The sequence below is a fragment of the Calonectris borealis genome, chromosome 26 (genome assembly GCF_964195595.1).
Source record: "Calonectris borealis chromosome 26, bCalBor7.hap1.2, whole genome shotgun sequence".
Taxonomy (NCBI): domain Eukaryota; kingdom Metazoa; phylum Chordata; class Aves; order Procellariiformes; family Procellariidae; genus Calonectris; species Calonectris borealis.
In genome coordinates, this window is record NC_134337.1 from 4,684,065 (window position 1) to 4,703,432 (window position 19,368).

The 19,368-nt window shown below is 58.2% G+C and overlaps 1 protein-coding gene across 1 annotated transcript; it reads left to right on the forward strand.

The window, feature by feature from the left end:
* The first annotated feature begins 266 nt into the window (after positions 1-266).
* On the forward strand, positions 267-5,942 carry MDFI (MyoD family inhibitor). The gene is given in 4 exon segments (XM_075174069.1): positions 267-306; positions 309-575; positions 4,009-4,263; positions 4,678-5,942. Coding segments are annotated over 4 exon segments (819 nt in total). The 3' UTR covers positions 4,935-5,942.
* Positions 5,943-19,368: the final 13,426 nt, after the last annotated feature.

The following is a 19,368-nucleotide window of genomic DNA, read 5'->3' on the forward strand; positions in this document are numbered from 1 at the left end:
GGCTGAGCTCGCAGGCGCTCCCGAAGCTGTGACATGTGAGTGTTTCCCTTCGCAGCGGCACGGGCAGCTCTGGACACCTCCGGGTGCCCGTGCTTCGGGCTGCTGCCATCTAATCAGTGACAGGGCTCATTAAAAAGGGGGGCAGCTGTGGTGGGAAGCTGTCTCTTCCTCGCTCTGCTCTTCCCCACATCAAAAGGAAAGGCTTTAACTGAACGTCAGTCACCGGGAGCCGGGGAAGATGAAGGAAGGCATCCAGCAGCACCGTGATGCCTCTCGCTGCCCTCGTCCTTGGGGCCGGCTGGAGGCAGAGCGGGCGGCTGGAGGAGCTCTCGGTCATGTTGGGGTCCTGTTGGGATGCCGTGGTGGGAAGAGGGACCAGGTCCTAGGGGAGAGAGCCGGCTGCTGCATGGAGCATCCCCCAAAGCCTCAGCAGGAGAGAGGAGAGCCCCCGGCCGAACGGGCTCCGTGGTCAGAGCCACAGGAGGGGAGTGCAACAGCCGTTTGCTGGAGCAAAGGGAGATGCCTCCCCTTGGGACAGCTCTTGCCTTGGCGTATCCAGGGCAAGGGTGAGGCTGGTGCAAAGCCTGAAGGAGCAGGGGACGGGACAGGCTGTCTGCTCTGAGGATCTGGTTTTGCTGGAGGCAGTGGTGAAGCCAAGCCGCACCTCCCCATTTCTGCTGCTGCAGACCTGCCGGTCCCTCTGCCGTGAGAAATACTGGGGTGGGGTAGGAGCAGGGCTGGGGGCCAGGGTGCCCTTGCTCCATTTCCCATTGCAGGGGTGGGAGAGCAGAGCTGGCAGATGTGGGAGAGCGGGGGCCAGGCTCTCCTGGAGTCACGCCGTCCATCCTTTCCCTGGCCCCCAGCCTGGATCCGAGGGTTTTGCTCCCAGGCTGCCCCTTATGCACACAGCCATTCCCCTTTTGTTGGATGCAAGCGTGCAGCTTTTCCTTCCAAGGGGCGTAAAGTGGATGGATGCTTCCCAACGGGGAGAGGGAGGGTGGGAATGAGGTTGCAAACTTCGAAGAGTGGGCAGGCGGGGTGGGAAGGGGAGGGGACGGCAAAATTCGGGCGCTCCTGATGGCGTACGTGGAGCGAGGAGAGCGCACGTTTCCTCAACCAGAGCTCGAGCCCTTGCAAAGCATCTGGGAGCTGGGCCGGCTGCCCACAGACATTCTGCACCTCTGAGTCACGCTGCAGCCTGCTGCACCCTGCATGGCGCGGCCCCGCGCAGCCCCCTCCCCAGCCCACCCCCCCGGGGCAGCCGCCCCACGGTGCTGGGAGGAACGTGGCCGCCCGCATCTGGGCTTGCCTGGGTGCTGGGTGCAGGGAACCCCCCCTCCTTCCCCTTTCCTCCCTGGGAAATGAGGTTCAGCTCCCTGCGGAGCGTCGGCTCCGGCATCCCTTGCTTTGCAGCCCGCTCCTCGCAGTGCATCCCGCTGCTGCTGTTGGGGGGGGTCACCGTTGCTTGGGGGGGGCAAATTCCCCCCCTCGGCAGTACCTGGGGAGCACAGTTAGGCTCCTCCATGGGAAGGTGAAGGGAGTGATGGTGGCATTTTCATGCCAGTCCGGCACATGGGGGGTCAGGAGGGACAGGGCAGCAAGGGGCTGTCGGGTGCGGGGTCGTGTCCTTCGCCAGCGTTGCCAGGACCCGCTGCCCCGAGGCTCAGCGCTGCTGGTCGAAGCCTGCCACGGTTCTGAAATAAGTCACTGTTCTGGCAGTTCGGGAGCAGCCAAAGCGGGGATTGCGGGTTTGGGGCTCTGGGTGTTGAGTTTCAGCCGAGCAGCAGAGACTCCGCTCAGGCAGCCCCGAGGTGCTGGTTTGGCCCAGCCCAGTGAGCGGCTCGGGGAGGTGACTTTTGGCAGAGGCGGTGGCTGGGGGGGTCGCAGCGGGGCGAGCACCTCTGGGCATCCGTCCACCGAGCCCCGGTGATGCTGCCGCAGGGGAACCTGAGCTGGGCCGGTGCTGCGGCTGTGCCGGGGCCACCGTGGCTGGAGGGAGCCTTCTCTCGGGTGTGAAACACAGAATGAAGGTCCAGGAGGTTTTCGGTCGTTGAAGAGGTTGAAGGCTGGTGTTTCCCCCAAAGCCCTGGTTTCCCACCCCGGTGCTGGCAGGCAGATGTGGTGGGGGCCGTCGGGTGGGCTGGTCCCCCCGGCTCCTGCCCTGACACCCATGTTAGGGATTTTTATACATTGCTCCCCCTCAGCCCCAGGTTGGAGATGTCTCTTTTAGAAGAGCTTTGGGTTCCTGTGAGTTGAAGGCTTTCCTAAAAAATGGAAGCTATTTTTCCTAACCTAGAGGGGGGGGATTGCTGGCTGCCTCTCCCTGCCACTCACTGGAGCCGGAGCGTGATTTTGATTTACAAACAGTTTAATCTGAGGAATGCAGCGAAATGGAGAAAGCCAAAGCCAGCGTGCTGCATGCTGCTGCAAACCCCCTGGAGAAACCATGCTGCAGAATATTTGCCGCCGTCGGACACTGCTGGGCCGGGCTGCTGCGCGGTCCCTGCGGGCTCGGCCCCTGCCCGGCTCGGTGCCGCTCGGTGCACGCACTCGGGCGTGGGCAGGTCAAGGGTGCTGGAGAAGGGTGCATGGGAAGCCAGCTCCCCCCAGCAGTGTTTTTTTGGGGGACACATCCCATTTTATCGAAGACCTGTTTTCCATTTCTCCTTTCTGCCCTTCTCCCACCCCTCCTGCTTCCAGCCCATTCTTCCCGCTCAGCCCCAGTTATTTTAAGTTCCCTTCCCAGCGTGCTTCAAAGACGTTTCACCCAAACGCCCGGTTAAACCTTGCTCAGTCCGGCAGAGCCGGGCGCTGAGTCCGTGCACTTGTGTTTTTTTAACCTCCATCTATTTTTTTTTTTGCCGGTGAGGGCGGGTGCAGGACAGAGACCGTCTGTGCCCCCTCCACCCTGTCGCTCTCCCCATGCCCCACGGCCACCCCACGCAGAAAGCAGCTCCTGTTCCCCGGCGGCCGGAGGTGCCTTTGCCCTCGAGCCTCTCGCCTGAATCATCCCTTGTTTACTGCCGCGGGAGAGGAAAATCAAAGTTTGGCCAAAGCACCGTCAGGCGGGATTTTATTTGTGGCTTCGATTGGTGTTGCTGGGGGGGGATCGATGCTCGAACCCCCCTCGCTTGTGCTGGGTTCCCAGTCCTCCCCCCCACCGTGGAAGGACGGCAGCGTGGGGACGCGGTGCCGGGCGGGAGCGAAGGGCTGAGCCGCGCCGCTGGCTCCGGCAGCATCCCGGCGGGACGCGGGGCCGCCGGCCTCTCTCACGGCTGCAGCGTTCGAGGGCTGGAGGGAGGCGCAGACAGAGCAGATATTTGTTTTCCTCCTCCTGCAGAAAAGTTCAGCCAGAGGCTGGGGAGCCCTTTAATTAAGCGGCCAACTCGCGCGGTCCTGGGGAGATGAGCAGCCCGGCTCTCCGGTGGCACTTCATCTTCTCTGGCTTTACGGAGGGCGATGGGGACGGCCTGGAGCTCTGTCCGGCAGTGCTGTGCCCTGGGCTCGTGGGACGGCGGCTCGTGGAGCGGTGGCTCTCAGCTGGAAGCAGCACAGGCTCTTCTCTTCCCCACTCGGCACGAGGCGAGCGTGCCTGGCCGTGTCTCTGCACCCACCCTGGTCGGCCTCGGTGGCTTCATCCCTCCTGCCCGTGCCGGCAGTGCTGGGACCCCGGGGGCCCTCCTCCTCCAGGTCCTCTGCTGAATTTTGGCAGTTGCAGCACGTCCTTCACAGCAAGTCTTTATTTCTTGCTCTTTTTTCATCCCTTCCTCTCTCTGCAGCCTGTCGCCTTCCCTCCCACCGTCTCTTCTTCTGCATCTCCTTTTCCATCTCCGTCCTCTGGACCGTGCGTCTGTTAGCATCGCTTCATCCGCCCACGAGGCCACCCCGTGTCCAGCTGGGGACCAGGTTCCCGTGCGGTGACAGGGGACCGGGCACGAGTGTCTCCCCCGGCGGAGCGCTGCGGGGGGGCTCGGGGGCCGGCGGGGTAACGTGCTGCTCTCCCCCCAGGCCAGCCCCAGGTGCGCGCAGCCCCGCAGCCCCCGGGCCCCTGCACCCACCTGCTGCAGAACGGTGCCGGGCGGGGGCCAGATCCAGGGGGTGCCAACGGGGAGGCGGGGAACGGGGTCTTCCGCCCCCTCCCCAGCACCCAGAAGCCCCACCGAAAGCTGCAATCGCATCACTCCATCAACAGCCAGAGCAGCAAGAAGAGCAAGGGCAGCTCCAAGTCGGCCTCTTCCCACATCCCTATTGAGGCGCAAGAAGGTACCGGCTCTCCCCGGGGGGGGTCCCCTGTCCAGCCACTCTCCTCTGACCCCGCATCCCTTGGGGTCTCTTGTGGAGCATCCTTCCAGCCCAGCGGGACCCCTGGATCTGGGGGCCCGCTGAGCTCCCCTCCTGGGAGCCTTCTGCAGGGTGGGTGCTGAGCGGGGTCATCTCACGTCCTCCAGAATTGGTCTTTCTTGGGGTCTGGGCATGTCCCAGGCAGCAGGGTCAGTCCCCGGGCATTGAGGGAGGCACCTGGTCCCAGCCCCTCTTCCCATTCCTTCCATTAACGCCCGAGGGAGGATTCCCACCCTTTTGGGGCTGAGCAGCCGTCCGTCAGGCACTGCCTCACCCAGCCCGGCTGTGGGTGCTGGCGTCCCCCCCCTCGCCCACTCTCTGGCCGTTCCTCCGCAGACTGCTGCGTCCACTGCATCCTCTCCTGCCTCTTCTGCGAGTTCCTGACCCTCTGCAACATCGTGCTGGACTGTGCCACCTGCGGCTCCTGCACCTCCGAGGACTCCTGCATCTGCTGCTGCTGCTGCAACTCGGGCGAGTGCGCAGACTGCGACCTGCCCTGCGACATGGACTGCGGCATCATCGACGCCTGCTGCGAGTCGGCCGACTGCCTGGAGATCTGCATGGAGTGCTGCGGGCTCTGCTTCTCCTCCTGAGGGGCTGCACTGGGCGGGGGGGACCAGGAGCGGGTCCCCCCCAGCCCCTCCTGCAGCAGCCGAGGGTCCGGCCAGCCCCTGAGCCGGCAGCGGGGACACCCAGGTGTGAAACGCCGAAAGACGGAGCCCGGCGAAGGAGGAGAGCGATATCCCCCCGTTGCAAACCTCATCCTTGGAACCGGTGAGCCAGGCTCGGATCCCGCCTGGGGAGGGGTGAATCTGTAGGGCCAGGGGGGCTCCGGGAATGGCCGGCATCCCTTCACGCTCTACCTCTTCCCCGCGCCGGGCCGGTTTGCCAAGGATCGCGGGAGCCTCCTGCCACCTGAGCCGAGAGCAGGAGCGCCCGCCCCGTGCCCCGCAGAGCCCGCAGGTGCCACCTTGGGGTCCTGGCGTTGGGGACAGCCACTGTCACCTCCGGGGCTGCCCCAGGACAGTGCTCTGGTTTACACAGGGGTGGCACAGAGCACCCTTCCCCGCCAGGACGCGTCCGAGGCTGGGCGCAGTCCAGAGCCTTGCTCCCCACCGGGAGCCCGCTGGGCACCAGGAGGTGCCGAAGCCTTTAGCCAGGCTGGGGGGTCCCGTGCTGTGGGACGCATCCTGCCAGCCCCCACCCCTCCTCGGTGCTGAGATCGGCAGCCAAGTGCAATACACGCAGCCTGCTCCCCTCCCTGCCGCGCCGGCCGGGAAGAAGCTTTTCCTTCGCCGGTCCCCGCAGCGGGGTTGCAGCCGGGTGCCAGGGCAGCCGTCCCGGCTGGAGAGAGCCCGGAGCCGTGCCAAGCTGTTACCGACCCCACGTGCGTCCCAGGGGCAGGGTGGCTTGGTTGGTGCCAAATGACCCCCAGCAGTTGTTGGCCCGTGTCCCATCACCCTGGGGACGGGGCTGGTGGCTGGGTGGGGGTGGAAAACGCCCCGCTGAAGGGCTGGGGAGAAGGGGAGGGAAGTGTCACGGTATTTTATTTTTTTGTCCCTTTCGTTTGTTACTGTAAATAAAGGTCTTTCTTCATTTCTGACCGACGGCTGCCGCTTCACGTGCTCCGCAGGGCACTCCCGGGGACAGCCGCACCACGTCCCCCAGCCCTGCGCCTGCACCCCCCATCCTGCACCCGGCTGCTGGCGCGGGGGCTGGCGCAGAGGCTGCAGGGCTCCTTTGGCCTTGGGGACATGGGACAGCTCAGTGGCAGCCCCCGTGTGCTCCTGCTTCGGTTCTTGTGCCAGGAGGGGAGATGCGAGAGGACTCCCCGTCCTTCGATCTGAGGAGCAGGTCGAGGTCCCAGTGTCCCGCAGCCTGGCACCGGCCCCCAGCCATGGGACAAACCCTGGCCCCGTTGCACCGCTGTCCCCTGCTCCTCCTGGGGCTCTGCCCTGCAGCAGGACCCCATCCGCCCCACGAGCTGGGACACGACTTCCCCAAAGGAGAAAATAAATGATGCAAATTCCCGGCTGCGGGGCTGGGGTGGGCACAGGCTGCCCAGGGTTGGTGTGGGGCTGTGGGAGCTGGCAGCCCTCCGATTTCGGGTGGCCTGGGTGCTCCTGCTGCCACCCACTGCCTGCCACCCTGCCGTGCCGTGCCGTGCTGTGCCGTGCAGGTAAGAGACCACAGCCCCCCCGAGTCTCGCTGCCCCTGGTCCCGCTGAGGCTGCTGTCTGGGCTGAAGTTGAACAAGGAGGGAAAAATACTTAAAAATCGAAGCCAAATGGGTCAGTTGGTCACAGCGACACAGGCTGGTTTGGGATCTGGGCTGCCTGCCCTCCGGCGCTGCCGCTCAGCCATGAAACCTATTTTTAGTGGTGAGCTAAAGGCGGTCAGAGCCTGGCGTGGTGCAAGTACATGGAGGGGAAGAGGATGGTGCGGGCAGCCTTCCTCCACCCCATGCACGGCGGGGGGCACTCGGGGTGGCAGGTTGGGGCTTTTAGCCCTCGCCCTGGCACGGTCACCCAGGCTGAGCCCCGGAGCAGGGGCCGGGGGGTGGGACGCACATCACTGCGCACCCCGGGACGGACAGGACCGGGGTCCCATCTGGCACTCGCAGGGTCGGTGGGAGCTTTTCCCACCTCAGCTGAGGCTCTGCTCCAAACTTTGCATCCTTGGCAAGGAGGGATGGAGGCACTGGCCTTCCCCAGCCTGGCCTCACTTGTGGTGCTAATTAGGGAGGTTGGAGCTGGCAGGGCTGCTCTCCCCGCCAGCCGCAGTAATGAGCGCTGCCGGAGTCACTTAATGGGGAACAGATTCCCCCAGTGCGAGGGGGCCCTGCGGGCTGGCCGTGCCGTGCGTGCTTGTGTCCCGGTGTGGGAAGGGGGTGGCACACACCGCACACACCCCATGCACCCAGCTCCCCCTTACCTTCTCCCCTTCTTTGCTCCAGCATCAAATGCCCTTTTCATGCTGCTCCAAGGGAGCAGGTCCCCACGCAGCAGCTCCGTCCACCCGCCGCGGCTTGAAACTCATGGGCAAGGCAGAGCGGGGAGGTGGGGAGCAGAGCTGGGCTCTTCACGGGGCGTGATGTACTGCTGAATGTATCTGATATTCACGCCTACGAATGTACTTTAGTGATGGCTGCCTTTGAAAAATGCAAATAAAGTAGCAGTTGCCGGTGCAGGACTACCCAAAAGCGCAGCTCAGCCCTGCAGAGCGATGCTCTGCAAACCTACCCTCGGAGAGGTCCCACCTTCTCCAGCGGCTCCTTTGGGCTGGACATTTTTCAGCCCCTACCCCAAGCCTGGGGCACATTCGCTGCCCTGAGCAGTGCTGCCTGCTCTGCTCATGTCCCAGGCACTCCTGAAAATCAGAGGGATGGTTCTGGGATGTGGGAATGATGGACCAGAGCAGGGAATGGTGGACCAGAACAACTCAAGTCCCTAGAAAGGGCTCGAAAAGCAAAGTTCAAACCTTCCTCTGGATGCAAGCTGATGCTGGCCATCCACCTTGCAAACCAACAGGGAAGGCAGGAGTTAAACCCTCCTGCCTGGGAATTAATTAACAACAGATGTGCTTGGTTTTAACTAATTACTCTTCTTCCAGCACTTGGTTTTTACAGTTCTCTCAGAGCCAGGAGCCATAGCGCCGTGCCCATGTGGTTGCTGGACCCACAGGCTGGGCCATGCTGGGCACCCTGGGCTCGCCTGCCCTCCTTCCCTGGCCCCTCGCTTGGTGTCTTCAGCGAAACAATTCAATGAAACTGGCTAAAATTCATTAAATGGTCCAGTTGTCTAAAACAGCATTGCTCCGTTGTTGCTGGTTTTAAAGCAGCTTAGTGGCCGGGTCCCCCCAGGAGCGATGGGCGTCCCGGGATGGGCAGCGCGTGAACCCGGCTGGCCAGCGGTGCTGCTTGTCCGATGCTCTGCTGGCGATTTATTACGGATGGGACATGGGATGTATTAATGATGGGAGCTCATTGTCTAATTGCTAATAGACAGCCAGGGCTGCGCGTTCCTGGGGCTGCCTGTGCTGCCGGGCTCCCATGCTGAGCGTTGTCTAGAGATGCAGCCAGCGTATAGCGAGATGTACACACAAGGTTTGGAAACTCTGCAGGAGCTGCGGCAGGCAGGTAAGAAACCCTTCTGCTTCGGGGCTGGCTCACCCCATGGCTGGGAGGTTTCTGGGCACCCCCTTTCTTCGTGTGCTGCGGGCGGCAGGAGGATGCTACGGGATGAGCCCCGCGTCTGAGCAGCTTGGACGCGCCTCCGCGCCTTCGGTGGGGGACTTTCGGGCTTTCAACAGCCCGAGCTATTTCTGTCCACAATCACGATCAATAAAGCAAGAGAGAGGATTTTTATTTTCCACTCCAAATACTTTCTTCATCCTGCTTCCTCCCAGTTCACACGGCGGACTGGGGAGCACTCCAGCAAGGAGGCCCACGAAGTTGTCTCCTGCTCCTCCTCCTCCTCACCGCCGGTGCGGTCCCCCACTCCTGCTCCCACTCCTGCTCTTGCCCCACGCTCCCAGCCCCAGCCTGATGCAACCCTGACCGTCCCTTCTAATTCACTGCCGTCGAAGGGGCAGGTTTTGCTGGGAGAGAGTGAGAGAAAGGCATTGCACATGTGCGTGCGTACACACACACACACACACGAAAACACTTGCAGAGCCAAAGGGCAAAAAAAATAAAACTAGGTCCTTGGAAGACGCAGCGGCTCATGTAATCCCAGGTTCTGCTGGGCTGCCTCCGCACAGCGCGGCGATGGGGGGACGGGCCGAGGGGAGACGACTGCAGTCTATTAAACTTCCTTTGAGAACCTGCCAGACTGACAACAGCTGGAAGGAATTAACATTTCAGGTCCACCAGCTCCTCTCCTCGCTTTCACCCTTCCCCAAAAACCAGCTTGAGGCCACAGGCCCAGCAGCATCACTTTTTCCCACTCCTTGGCGTCCGACAGTATCTGGTCCGAGCTGATTTCTTCTTTGATCCCGAACCTGCCAGAAGCGTGAGCATCTGATGATGGAAAAATCCCAGTGCCTGTGCTGGCACCAGCACCCGGTTTGGGTCCCTTGTGTCCTAGAGGGTCAGGACCAAGGTGGGGTGTCACAATGGCACTGCAAGGTGGCTTCAAGCCATCTCGCGCCTCTCAGCCTCCTGCACAAGAGGAAGGAAAAAATACCCCGGCTGCCAATTGCTGCCACTCAGGGCAGCGCGGACGCCCTGCATGCAAGATGCAGGAAAGGGTTTGGTGGCCGGTGAACCCCCCCCAGCTGCCAGCAAGCCCGTGCTTGCTGTCACTTTTGGGTGACATGCTGTGCATGCACCCATGCCTGGGGGGAGGCTCAGAGCTGCCCGTCCCCTGATTATGGGGACACGCACCCTGGTGAGGGGGTGATGCCAGCCTGGCACCCGTCCGCTTTGCTCCACGCGGCGGGAGCTTGGCAGGAGCCGGGTGAGGGGGAGCAGGGTGGGACGGCTCCGTGCTGCTGTCGCCAGCAGAGATTACACAGAAAGTTATCGTGTCTCGAGGGAAGGGGGGTGCAGAAGCTGTCTGAGCTTGGCGATAGCTGAAGCAGTGCAGAATTGGCAAATGCCGGAGGGTTTTGCTGCCAAACGGCAATCTGCCTGAAAGCGCCGGCTCCTCCAGCCAGCCTCGGAGGCTGGGACCCAAGCGGAGACCATATATCCCCACGTTCTGCCTTGCTACCAAGTTGGAGAAGGAAAATGCAGAAATGCTCGTGTTAACCCTCTCCTGGGTGCCTGGGGAGGAGCGGAGCGAAGCCGAGCAGCCTGGCGAACCCCTCACCCTTATGCACTGCCAGAGACCCGGGCAAAGGGGGCAGGTGAGGGCTTTGCCCCCAAAGAAACACCAAGACCCCGAGGGACACAACAAGGTACAAAGCCAGGATGCACAGCACAGCCGGACCCGTGGCCCCTGGGGTCATATACACATGTATATGACACATATACAGGCACATATATCCAGGGAGCCCAACGCCGTCAGCCTCCTGCCCACAGGCAGAGAAGCACGGTCAAAGCCCAGCCGTGGGAGAGCCAGACGGACACCCAGCCCCCATCTCACCCCAGTGGGTTTTTTCCCTTGCCCAAGCGCATCCTGGAGCTCAGCATCACCACGGGCTCCAGCCGAAGGGGGCTCTGCCTCCCGGGCAGTGCCGGGGCTCAGGGCAGAGCCGACGGCTGGAAGGAGCGGGTCGATGGGGTCGTGCAAGGAGCAGATGGCTTTTCCAGCGTCGGAGAGGTTAGGAAAACAAGAGGGAGAAACGACCGCTTCAGAGGGGTTGATGGTGGGCTCGGTGTGTGGTCCGGCTGCCCTGGGAAGTCACGGCAGCCCTGGCCTCGGGCACGCCTGGGCTGGGGCATGGGAAAGCCGGATTCTGTCCCAGCAGCACTGTGCGCTCGTGCATCACCATTACCAGGGCTAATTACATCTACTGGGCTCCTGCCTGTGAGCCGCACACTGGGTGCTGGGTCCTCTGTGAGTGCACAGCAGGGACCTGAACCGGGAAACGTCACTAATAAAATTGAGTGATTTTATTTTTTGTTTTAATAACACCTTCAACACCTTAACGTACACAGAGTCCTGCCAACAAAAAGACAGGGCTTCAACCCTCATCTCCCTTATTCCAGCCAAGAAGCTGATAAGAACCCCATCAGCTCAAGCATCTCCTTTTTTCCTGCTAGCAAAAGCTTCAGCCGTTGCATGAATGGCTTCTGAGTGTCACCTCCTCCCTCCTGGCCATGCGATGCAGAAGGCTCGTGCATGATGCCGAGGGCTGGTGCATGATGCCGAGGGCTGGTGCATGAAGCCAAGGGCTCGTGCACGATGCTGAGGGCTGGTGCACGATGCCGAGGGCTAGTGCACGATGCCAAGGCCCCGAGCCGCCCCACCGGCACAGGGATACCTGCCTTGCAGAGCAAGCAGAGACTTTTCCGTGCGGCCCGTCAGGAAGAGGTGCCTCATAAACCCAAATAGTGATTTCCTGCTGCAGTCGGTGGGAGTTGTTTTCTTTAAAAACGCAGCTGAAACCGGAGAGGAGATGGAGTTAGCTTAAATATCTGGGAGTTGGGGAGTTTGGTGTGTGTGAGACAGCGCCAGCAGCCAACACACACACACACATGCGCATGCACCCGCCAGGGATGCCAACATTTGCAAGCCATTAACAGGAATATTTTGGGAGGAAAATTCGGCCCTACCTTTAACCCCACACAGAAACGCGCTGAACGGCCTCGGTGAGTTATAGAGTGAAAAAAGTGGCACCGTTTTTCTTTTAAGACCAAAGCACTCGTCCCTGCTAAGTAGGGAAAGTTGGCACACGTTGCGCACACGTGCGTGACAGGGCAAACAGACCTTCACCTCCCACGCATTAATTCACTCCTATTTACATGCTGGGCCTCATATGGGCTCCTGCTCACCCCCACCCTGCTTCCCCCACGTGCACAGATGCGGTGGTGGCATGTGGAGGTGACCCGAGCACTCCTATTTCCTCTGTATATATGCGTGTGTGTGAGACAGCCCCTACTGTGTGCTATATAGTCTGGCTGACTGTCTATATATGCACATACACACACATATGCGTGCATATATATATATATAGACACACACACACACACGTATATATAAAAATATAGGTATTTTTGTACATTCATTTGTTTGTATATATATTTTTCTATATCCACCCCAGCAGTATTATCTGCATTATCTTGTTGTTGCAGGCTTCGCCCCGAGAGCAGGCTCTGGGTTTCATTTGCCTGTGGGTGGGTTTCCCCTTGGCACTGGGATGCCCTGTGCTGGGGCTGGGTTTCCCGTGGAAAGTTGATCCTCCCACCCGATTGCCAGGGCTCAGCAGCCCCCTCAGCAATCCGGGAGCCATCCCCTGCGCTGCCATTTGGTGTTAATTATTTGCTGGCACTGCTGATGCTGGAGGGATGCTGGTGGCTCCCAGAAGGTCCAAGCTCCATTTCCACCCAAGCCCCATTGATTTCCAAGCTCGTTAGTGCCTGAGCCTGTTCCTGGCAACGGGCAATGAAGGATTTTTTAATTTTAGGCTCTGAGTTTTAAAGTGTCTGCTGGGTGTCTGCGCCGTAGTGTCCCTGCCTGCTTCAGTACCCCTGCTGCAAAGGGGAGATAGGCATCTAACGTGTCTGGCTTCGTTATTTTGCTCAGGATTTGGCAGCACGGGGGGAACTCTCACAACATGCACTGTGCTGAGCGTGCAGCCCCTCGGCTCGGCCGGGACCTGGAGGCTCAGCTGTGCTGGGATTACCCACGTGTGCTGCCTTCCAGCCACCTTTTATCTCCTTGCAATAAAGCGAATCCCAGGGGCTACCCCAGCGCTGCCGTTCTGGTTGCGCTCAGCCTCCTCCCGGGCCTCCCGCCCGAGCCAGGGAGCTGCTCTCCCCTCGCCGCACGTCAGCCGGGCAGCGAAGCCGCTCAGAAATGGCTTCCAGATGTTGCAAGCAACCAGCTCCCTTCTGCAGCCCTGGGCACGTTTCCCTGGGTCCTTCCCGAGCCCAAAAGCAGAGGCTGCCCCTTGCATCCAGCTCTGCCGCTCTCGGCAATGGCAATTTGGCTTTTCGGGCAGCCCGGCCGCTGCCGGAGCACAGCCCTTTCCCGTACACACCGGCACCTTTCGTGCCCAAGGTGTGAAGTTCTTTGGATGCTCCCACCTGGCTAATCCAAAATTGCAGAGATTTAAGGCAATTTTATTGGCATGATGCTGCCCTCTAGTGAAGGGATGACCGGCCATCCCAGTCTCCCCGCCACGCTCGCACTGGGCCCAGTTGCCCGACGGACAGTGGTCAGTCCTCGAGCCTCTGGTTTGTTCCTCTAGTGGAAAATCAAGACACGAGCATCCCATTTTTATTGCAGAAGCGCTCAGCATCTGCACCTCTTAGCGACATCCAAAGATGCATTAGCAAAGATTTTACACAACTTGATCGGAAGCAGTTTCTAGTCTAAAAGCACTGAGCTGAAAAAGAAATCATTGTAAGAGAGATTAAAAGAGATGTCGGAGGCTGCGCTGGCAGCAAAAGTGCTGGTTGGCTCCAACCACCCCATGGAGATCTGCCCTGTCTCGGCTGCGGCAGTGACACCCCACCAAACGGGGGGTCCTCTGGGCTGCTTCGCTATGAGGTGGGTTTTGCTGCAGACCAGCCAGGTGCTCGGAATTAGCAGTGATGGAGATGGAAGAAGAAATCTCCCAGCAGTGAATCACCTGGTGAGGGGCGGGGATGGGGAACCACCCGCACAGGGGTTGGGGTATAAAAGGCTCTCGGCAGGGCAGGGCTTGCTTTGCTGGGGCTCCCTTTGCTGGGGTTGGTGGGACAGGCTCTGTGGTGAGCAGCCAAGGTAAGCACGTGCTCTGCTTCCCCTGGTAAAGAGCAGGGGAAGGCGGTTGGGGTAACCCCGGGCTGGCGATGGGAAGGTGGGGAAGCTGATTTCCTCCACGCACCAGATCACCCTCCCCTTGTGCGGGGTTGCGTGGGCTGTGCTGAAGAGGCTTCTGTGATTTTGGGATTGAATCCTCCTGTTTCTGCCTATAGCTCTCTGCCCTAAGGTCCTGATGCTTTCTTTTTGTACTGAGCAACTTTCCACTCCCTGCAAAGTTTTGCTTTTCTCTAAGTCGTAGGGCCCCCCTGTAGCATTTGAGAGAAAATAAACTGCTTTCTGGAGGTTGTGTTGGGGCTTGGTGACAGCCAGGTTCCTATGGTGGCTGCTGTCTCTGCTCTTCCCTGAAAACTTGTAGCCTCTGGAAAGGCCCGAGTGCCCCTCACAGCCCTGCCTATGGGCTCTTTTACCCAACTGGCTTGATCCCAGGCTTGCTTCCAAGGATATCTGGGGTTCCACGCACTGGGCTGGTGTGAAGGACCACACCGGGTCCCCATAAACCCCCAGCTCAGCATTCTCCATCCCCTCGTCTTATACCGAAAGGCTGAGCAGTCCCACAGTGACCGTGCTGCTGCTGCCTGTAGCAGTGGCTGCATTTCAGAGGATTTATTTTAAGTCTTTTTTTTACAAGTCTCCAGTCAGGACAGCCCAGTGCATGCTACAGCCACCATTATTCCCATTTACTGGGGTGCAGAGCACCTTGCGGGTACGGCACCTAACAGTAGAGAGGAGGGTTAGCTCTTGTTTCACCTTGCTCAGGTGTCAAGTAGGAATGAAAATCCTCCTCCCCTTTCTCTCCAGCCTGTTTGGATTGCAAATATCAATGCTGGCATCCCCGCCCCGCAGAGCCACCTCTCTGATACCCCAATGCCCAGGCTCCCAGCTCTGCAGGGATGGCACTGGGGCTGGGAGGGGACCCCTCTCTGCATCCCCATCCCGCAGCCAGTCTGCGGGACCAGCCTTTGCCTCCTCCCGGCAGCCCCTGCAGCCTCCTCATCGAGAGCAAACACTTGCCCGTGGGGGAGAGGAAGCAAATGAGGGAGATGAACAACTAAATCTCCGGCAGAGATTTCTTGGTTGTAAATGGGAGCTGTTGTGGCCACAGCACTTAAATAGCCCCTTAATTGTTTTTCTGCTTAAAAAGTTTTGCAGCAGGCTGCCTGGCGGGGCACATCCTGGCTCAGTCCCCCACAACACATCTGGGGTCACCGCACCTCTGTACCAGCCATAAGCCCCTCTGGACTCACCCGCTCTTTCCTAACACCACAACCACCGCTCGGTCCTCTTAATACAGCTGCTCTAATCCCAGTTGATGCCCTTCAGAAATAGCTGTGGCCTCGGTAGGGACTTGCTGGGCATGAAGCAGAGTGCGGTGCAAGCCGTGATTGTCCCTGCCTGGTGCCCCTTCGTCCCTTTGGGTCGCTCCGCTCGGTGTTTGCTGAGCGCACGTAACACACCCGCGCAGTAATGTCCCATAAAGTTTGCGCTGTTCTAGGTTGTGGTTTATGTCCCCTCGGTTTTATGTTTACATTGAGTTATTTTCAATAAAGGTTTTTTATTGTCCGAACTATTTCATGTTCAATAAAGGTTGTTATTGATGATGGTTCAATATAGCATCATAAAAATTGCACATGGCAGAAACATAATGAAATGCCCTTTCACGATAGTGTTGCACAAAGTACAAAAAAACCCCATGATAAATTCTCACTTAATAAAACCCCTTGCACAGATGGAGGAAACTCTCACAGAGCACGTAATATTTCACCACTTTTTCTCCTAGGAGCGGGGTACCCCGTGCCCGTGGCAGCTGGCTGGGTGCAGGCACAGCCTCTGCAGGGGTCCCCTCCCAGCTGGACGCAGGTGACAGAGAAGCCAAATTGGGAGGGGGTCCTACTTTTTCCCCCATGTAGACAGTTTTGCTGAGACACAGACCAGGTTTTCTACCTTTCCTCCTGCATGGCTTTTAAACCGCATGAGGCAGCCTCCTCTGATGGCCACCAGTAAGCCATGCAAAAAGGCAACCGCACGGTGCGGAAAGCTGCTCTGCAGAAGTGCCAAAGCCCCTCACTGAGCCTTCGCTCTCCCCTTTTCTATTGCAGAGCATTCACCGGTACCTGTGTGTAATGCCAAGGGACGCTCAGCAGCAGCAGTTTCATCCCCCTGTATTTGACTCGCAACAGCTAATGACCAGGCTTCAGGAAGGAAAAGGGCATTGCAGCCTCCCCGGCTGGCGAGGTGACAGCCTGGACGTGGCAGCGTGGATGTGGTCCTGTGCTGAAGGTAAGAGCAGGCTCCCTGGGGTCAGCGCTTGCTGCTCTCTCCTGCCCTGAGCTGCTGGGCTCTGGGTGGAGCAGACTGAGATCCCTCCGGTACTTAGTGAGAGCAGAGGATTGGCCCCTGAAACTGGAAAAGCAGCAGAAACATGTCACCGTGGGGCACGGTGGGCTTGTCACCAGCATCTCGAAGGAAGGTGGGAGCTGCCAGCCCTGGTTAGCATCTCCTGCTCCTGGATCCTCATCTGCTCTTAAATGCTTAGAGGGAGGTAGGACAGCAAAGGCGAGTGGGTTCATCTGCTTCCCTGCCCGCAGAGCTGCCAGCCCAACCCTGACCTGTGCAAGCCTAAAGCACAAAGTTATTCATCCTTCCCAGACCTCTCCCTTTTCCCAGATCTAGGGATATCCCTGTCTGCACAAACACAAAACCAAAATAAATATGCTGACGGGACATACACCTGTGTGCACCTGGGCTTAACGAGGGACTTCTCCTGCAATGCAGCTATGCTGTACCTGTCCCACCTGGAGATTTTTTTTTTTTTAAGTTATCTGGACATCTAGTGCCAGCCTTGCTGGGGGACAGGACGGAGGACACGGGTGGCTGACCTTATGGTGGCACATAGGTGAGCGTCCCACCATGCCCAGGTGGGCAGGGAACAGACAAATTCTTCAGCAACCCCAGAAACCATATAATTTCTAAGCCGTGACAGGGAAACAGGCAATCATTGCACTTGCTCTGCTCTTTGGCAAATCCCTTCTGCTTTTAGCCCGGATGAGCCAAGAGGTAGCCAGGCTAATGCGGGCCAAGGGTGGCAGGTTCTGTCTGCAGGCATATTCCAGAAATCCTGAGGCTCTAGGGAAAGGGGAGGAATAAATAAAATTTGGCTGTTAGTTAGTACCAGCCTTGAGGACTTCTCCCTGCAGAAGACTGTGGAGGTGAGGAGTAATGAATAAAAGTAAGAAAGATGGGAGAAAAAAAAATCTATCAAGTTCTTCTTTTGCCAGTATCCCCAAGTATAAAAGAAAAAACCCTGTCCCTCTGTCCCCTCACTTGCCCTCTACAGATGCACATGCAAAATCTAATTAAAATTTAGCAGAAGAAGAAGAAAAAAAAAATGACACAGGGTTTTTAGCTTTAAAAAAAGAGAGAGAGAAAGAAAGAAGATCCTTAACAAAGGCCATAATATTAACAGGGCTGATTCGTCAGCCGCTACCTGATAATATAGAGTTGAGCGAGCTTTATTAACGTTGGAAGCCTTGGCTCTTTGTTAATTACGGGCTTTGCTAATGATTTGGAATATTGGCCGGTTCTGGGGGATGTTGATGAATAGAGACCTCGCCAAGATTTATTCCTAATTATCTCATTTGTCTCCCTCCATTACTTTTTATGGCTGAAATTTATGGAGCTATTACCAGGGACCTCGCCACGGCTCGGAGATGATTTGGGAGAAGAGAGATGTTTAATAATAATAACAATAATAATAATAATAAAAAGCTAGATTAATAGGAAACCGATTACGCAGCAGCGGGGGCCATTCCTGGGTGACCCCCGGTCCCGGAGGCGCCCGCCCCCGATGCTCCCCTCGAGCCTCGGTGTCCCCGGGGGGGAGCGGTGTCCTTGCCCAGCAGTCGAGGGACGTCTGGCTGAAAGAGCCGTTGGGAAATTCCTTCTGGCACCTGTAAGAGTTGGGAAACTCCTTTCGGAGGAGACAGCAGAAATCCAGCAGGTTTATCGTGCGTGGCTTCTCCCCACAGCCGTCCCCGTCCGGGTCTCCTCTCTCCCCCCGGATGATGCTCCTGAGCCGTTGCGGCTGCACCACGGTGCTCTGGCTCCTGATGCAACCCAAGAGCCGAAGTTAGTGACAACGCCGAACCCCCCCAAAACACCCCAGGGACGTTCATCTAACCCCCGGTGTTTCCATTTCCCCACTCATCCCACCAAAATAATTCAATACTTTAATATCCGATACCTCGGGCCATTCATAAGGGGGTTTTGCTGTGTCCCCGTGAGGGGTGGTGGTGGCCGTGGGGTCTGCCACCCCACCACAGGCGGCACCAGTAAAGCCGAGGGGCTTCCCAGCAAACCAACGCTTTCCTCCCACCCCATCCCAGGGCCAGGGCTGAGCCCACCATCCTTTAATTATCATGCAAAGCAATTATTTTTCTCAGCTGCGCTGGGGACTAATTCTCCCCCAAAGTCTCCCAGTAAACATTTTCCCAGTACTATCAAATTTGCCACACAAAGGAGAGCCGGGGCTGCAGCTTATCTCGGTGGAGTGTTATTCCCCTCTCTTCCAGCGTGTAAACCTACTCTCGTCCCGATAAGAGGCCTCACACAAAAGATCAAAGGCAGCAAGACTCTTACGGAGAGGAGGGTTTTCTTCTTTTTTTTTTCTTTTTCTTTTTTTTAGTGTTATTATAAATTTGCAGATCCAGAAGAAGCTGCGTTCCTGCCCAGTAACGCAGATTAAAATAATTACCTGCAGCTGGTTTCATTAGCCAAGAGGAAAAATATTAGCATTAGCGATCTGGGGAACCCCAAATTACAGCATCTCTCGTGGGGACTTTGCTGCGTGGACATCTCCTGCAACAGGGCTGGGGACAGGAGTGTCCAGGAGCCCGTCCCAGGTACAGCCACCACACACCCGGATTTTGGGAGAAGGGGGAGAATTTCCCATTGAGAAATTGTGTCCAGGCAGGATTTTCTAGATTTATTTGGGATTTTAGGCTGTTCATGAAGTCCCTAGGAGCTCCAGGCATGTGTCCCTGTCACAGGCATTGATCACTGCGGGGGCACTGGTGGTTTGCACCCTGTGCCTGCGCAGCCGGACCCCCCTGTGCCCCCCCCAGCCACTAACCCCCCCCGCAGAGAAAGGGGTGCTGCTGTCGCAGCTCCAGTCATTTTTCAACCTCAGCCGCATCAAACAGCTTCTGCAAAAAATATAACAGGGAAAAGAGGAAAAAAATATCGCAATTATTGAAACAAAGTACATCAGTGCTTTTATTTTTTTTTTAAATAATGTGATTTTCCTCCATGCATTGAAAGGGGAAGGGGCTGTAAAGCTCACCCTGCTTTTTGATAGCCAGCATAACCGGCACAAAATGCTTTGGCTGGGGTTAAAGGAAGCGTTCTGGTGGACCCGCTCTCCCCAAAGTCCAGGTTTTATTTTCTCCCTCCCTCCTAATTTTGGCTGCTGAACCAAAACCAGATGTGCCAGCACGCGGTCACCTCTGCCCCATGGCACATCCCCTGCAACTCACGGGTGCTCTGAGCCCCTTTACGCTTTCTGCGTGCTGCAAAAGGGACTTTGCACCTGTTTTTTTTTCCCCCTTCTTTTG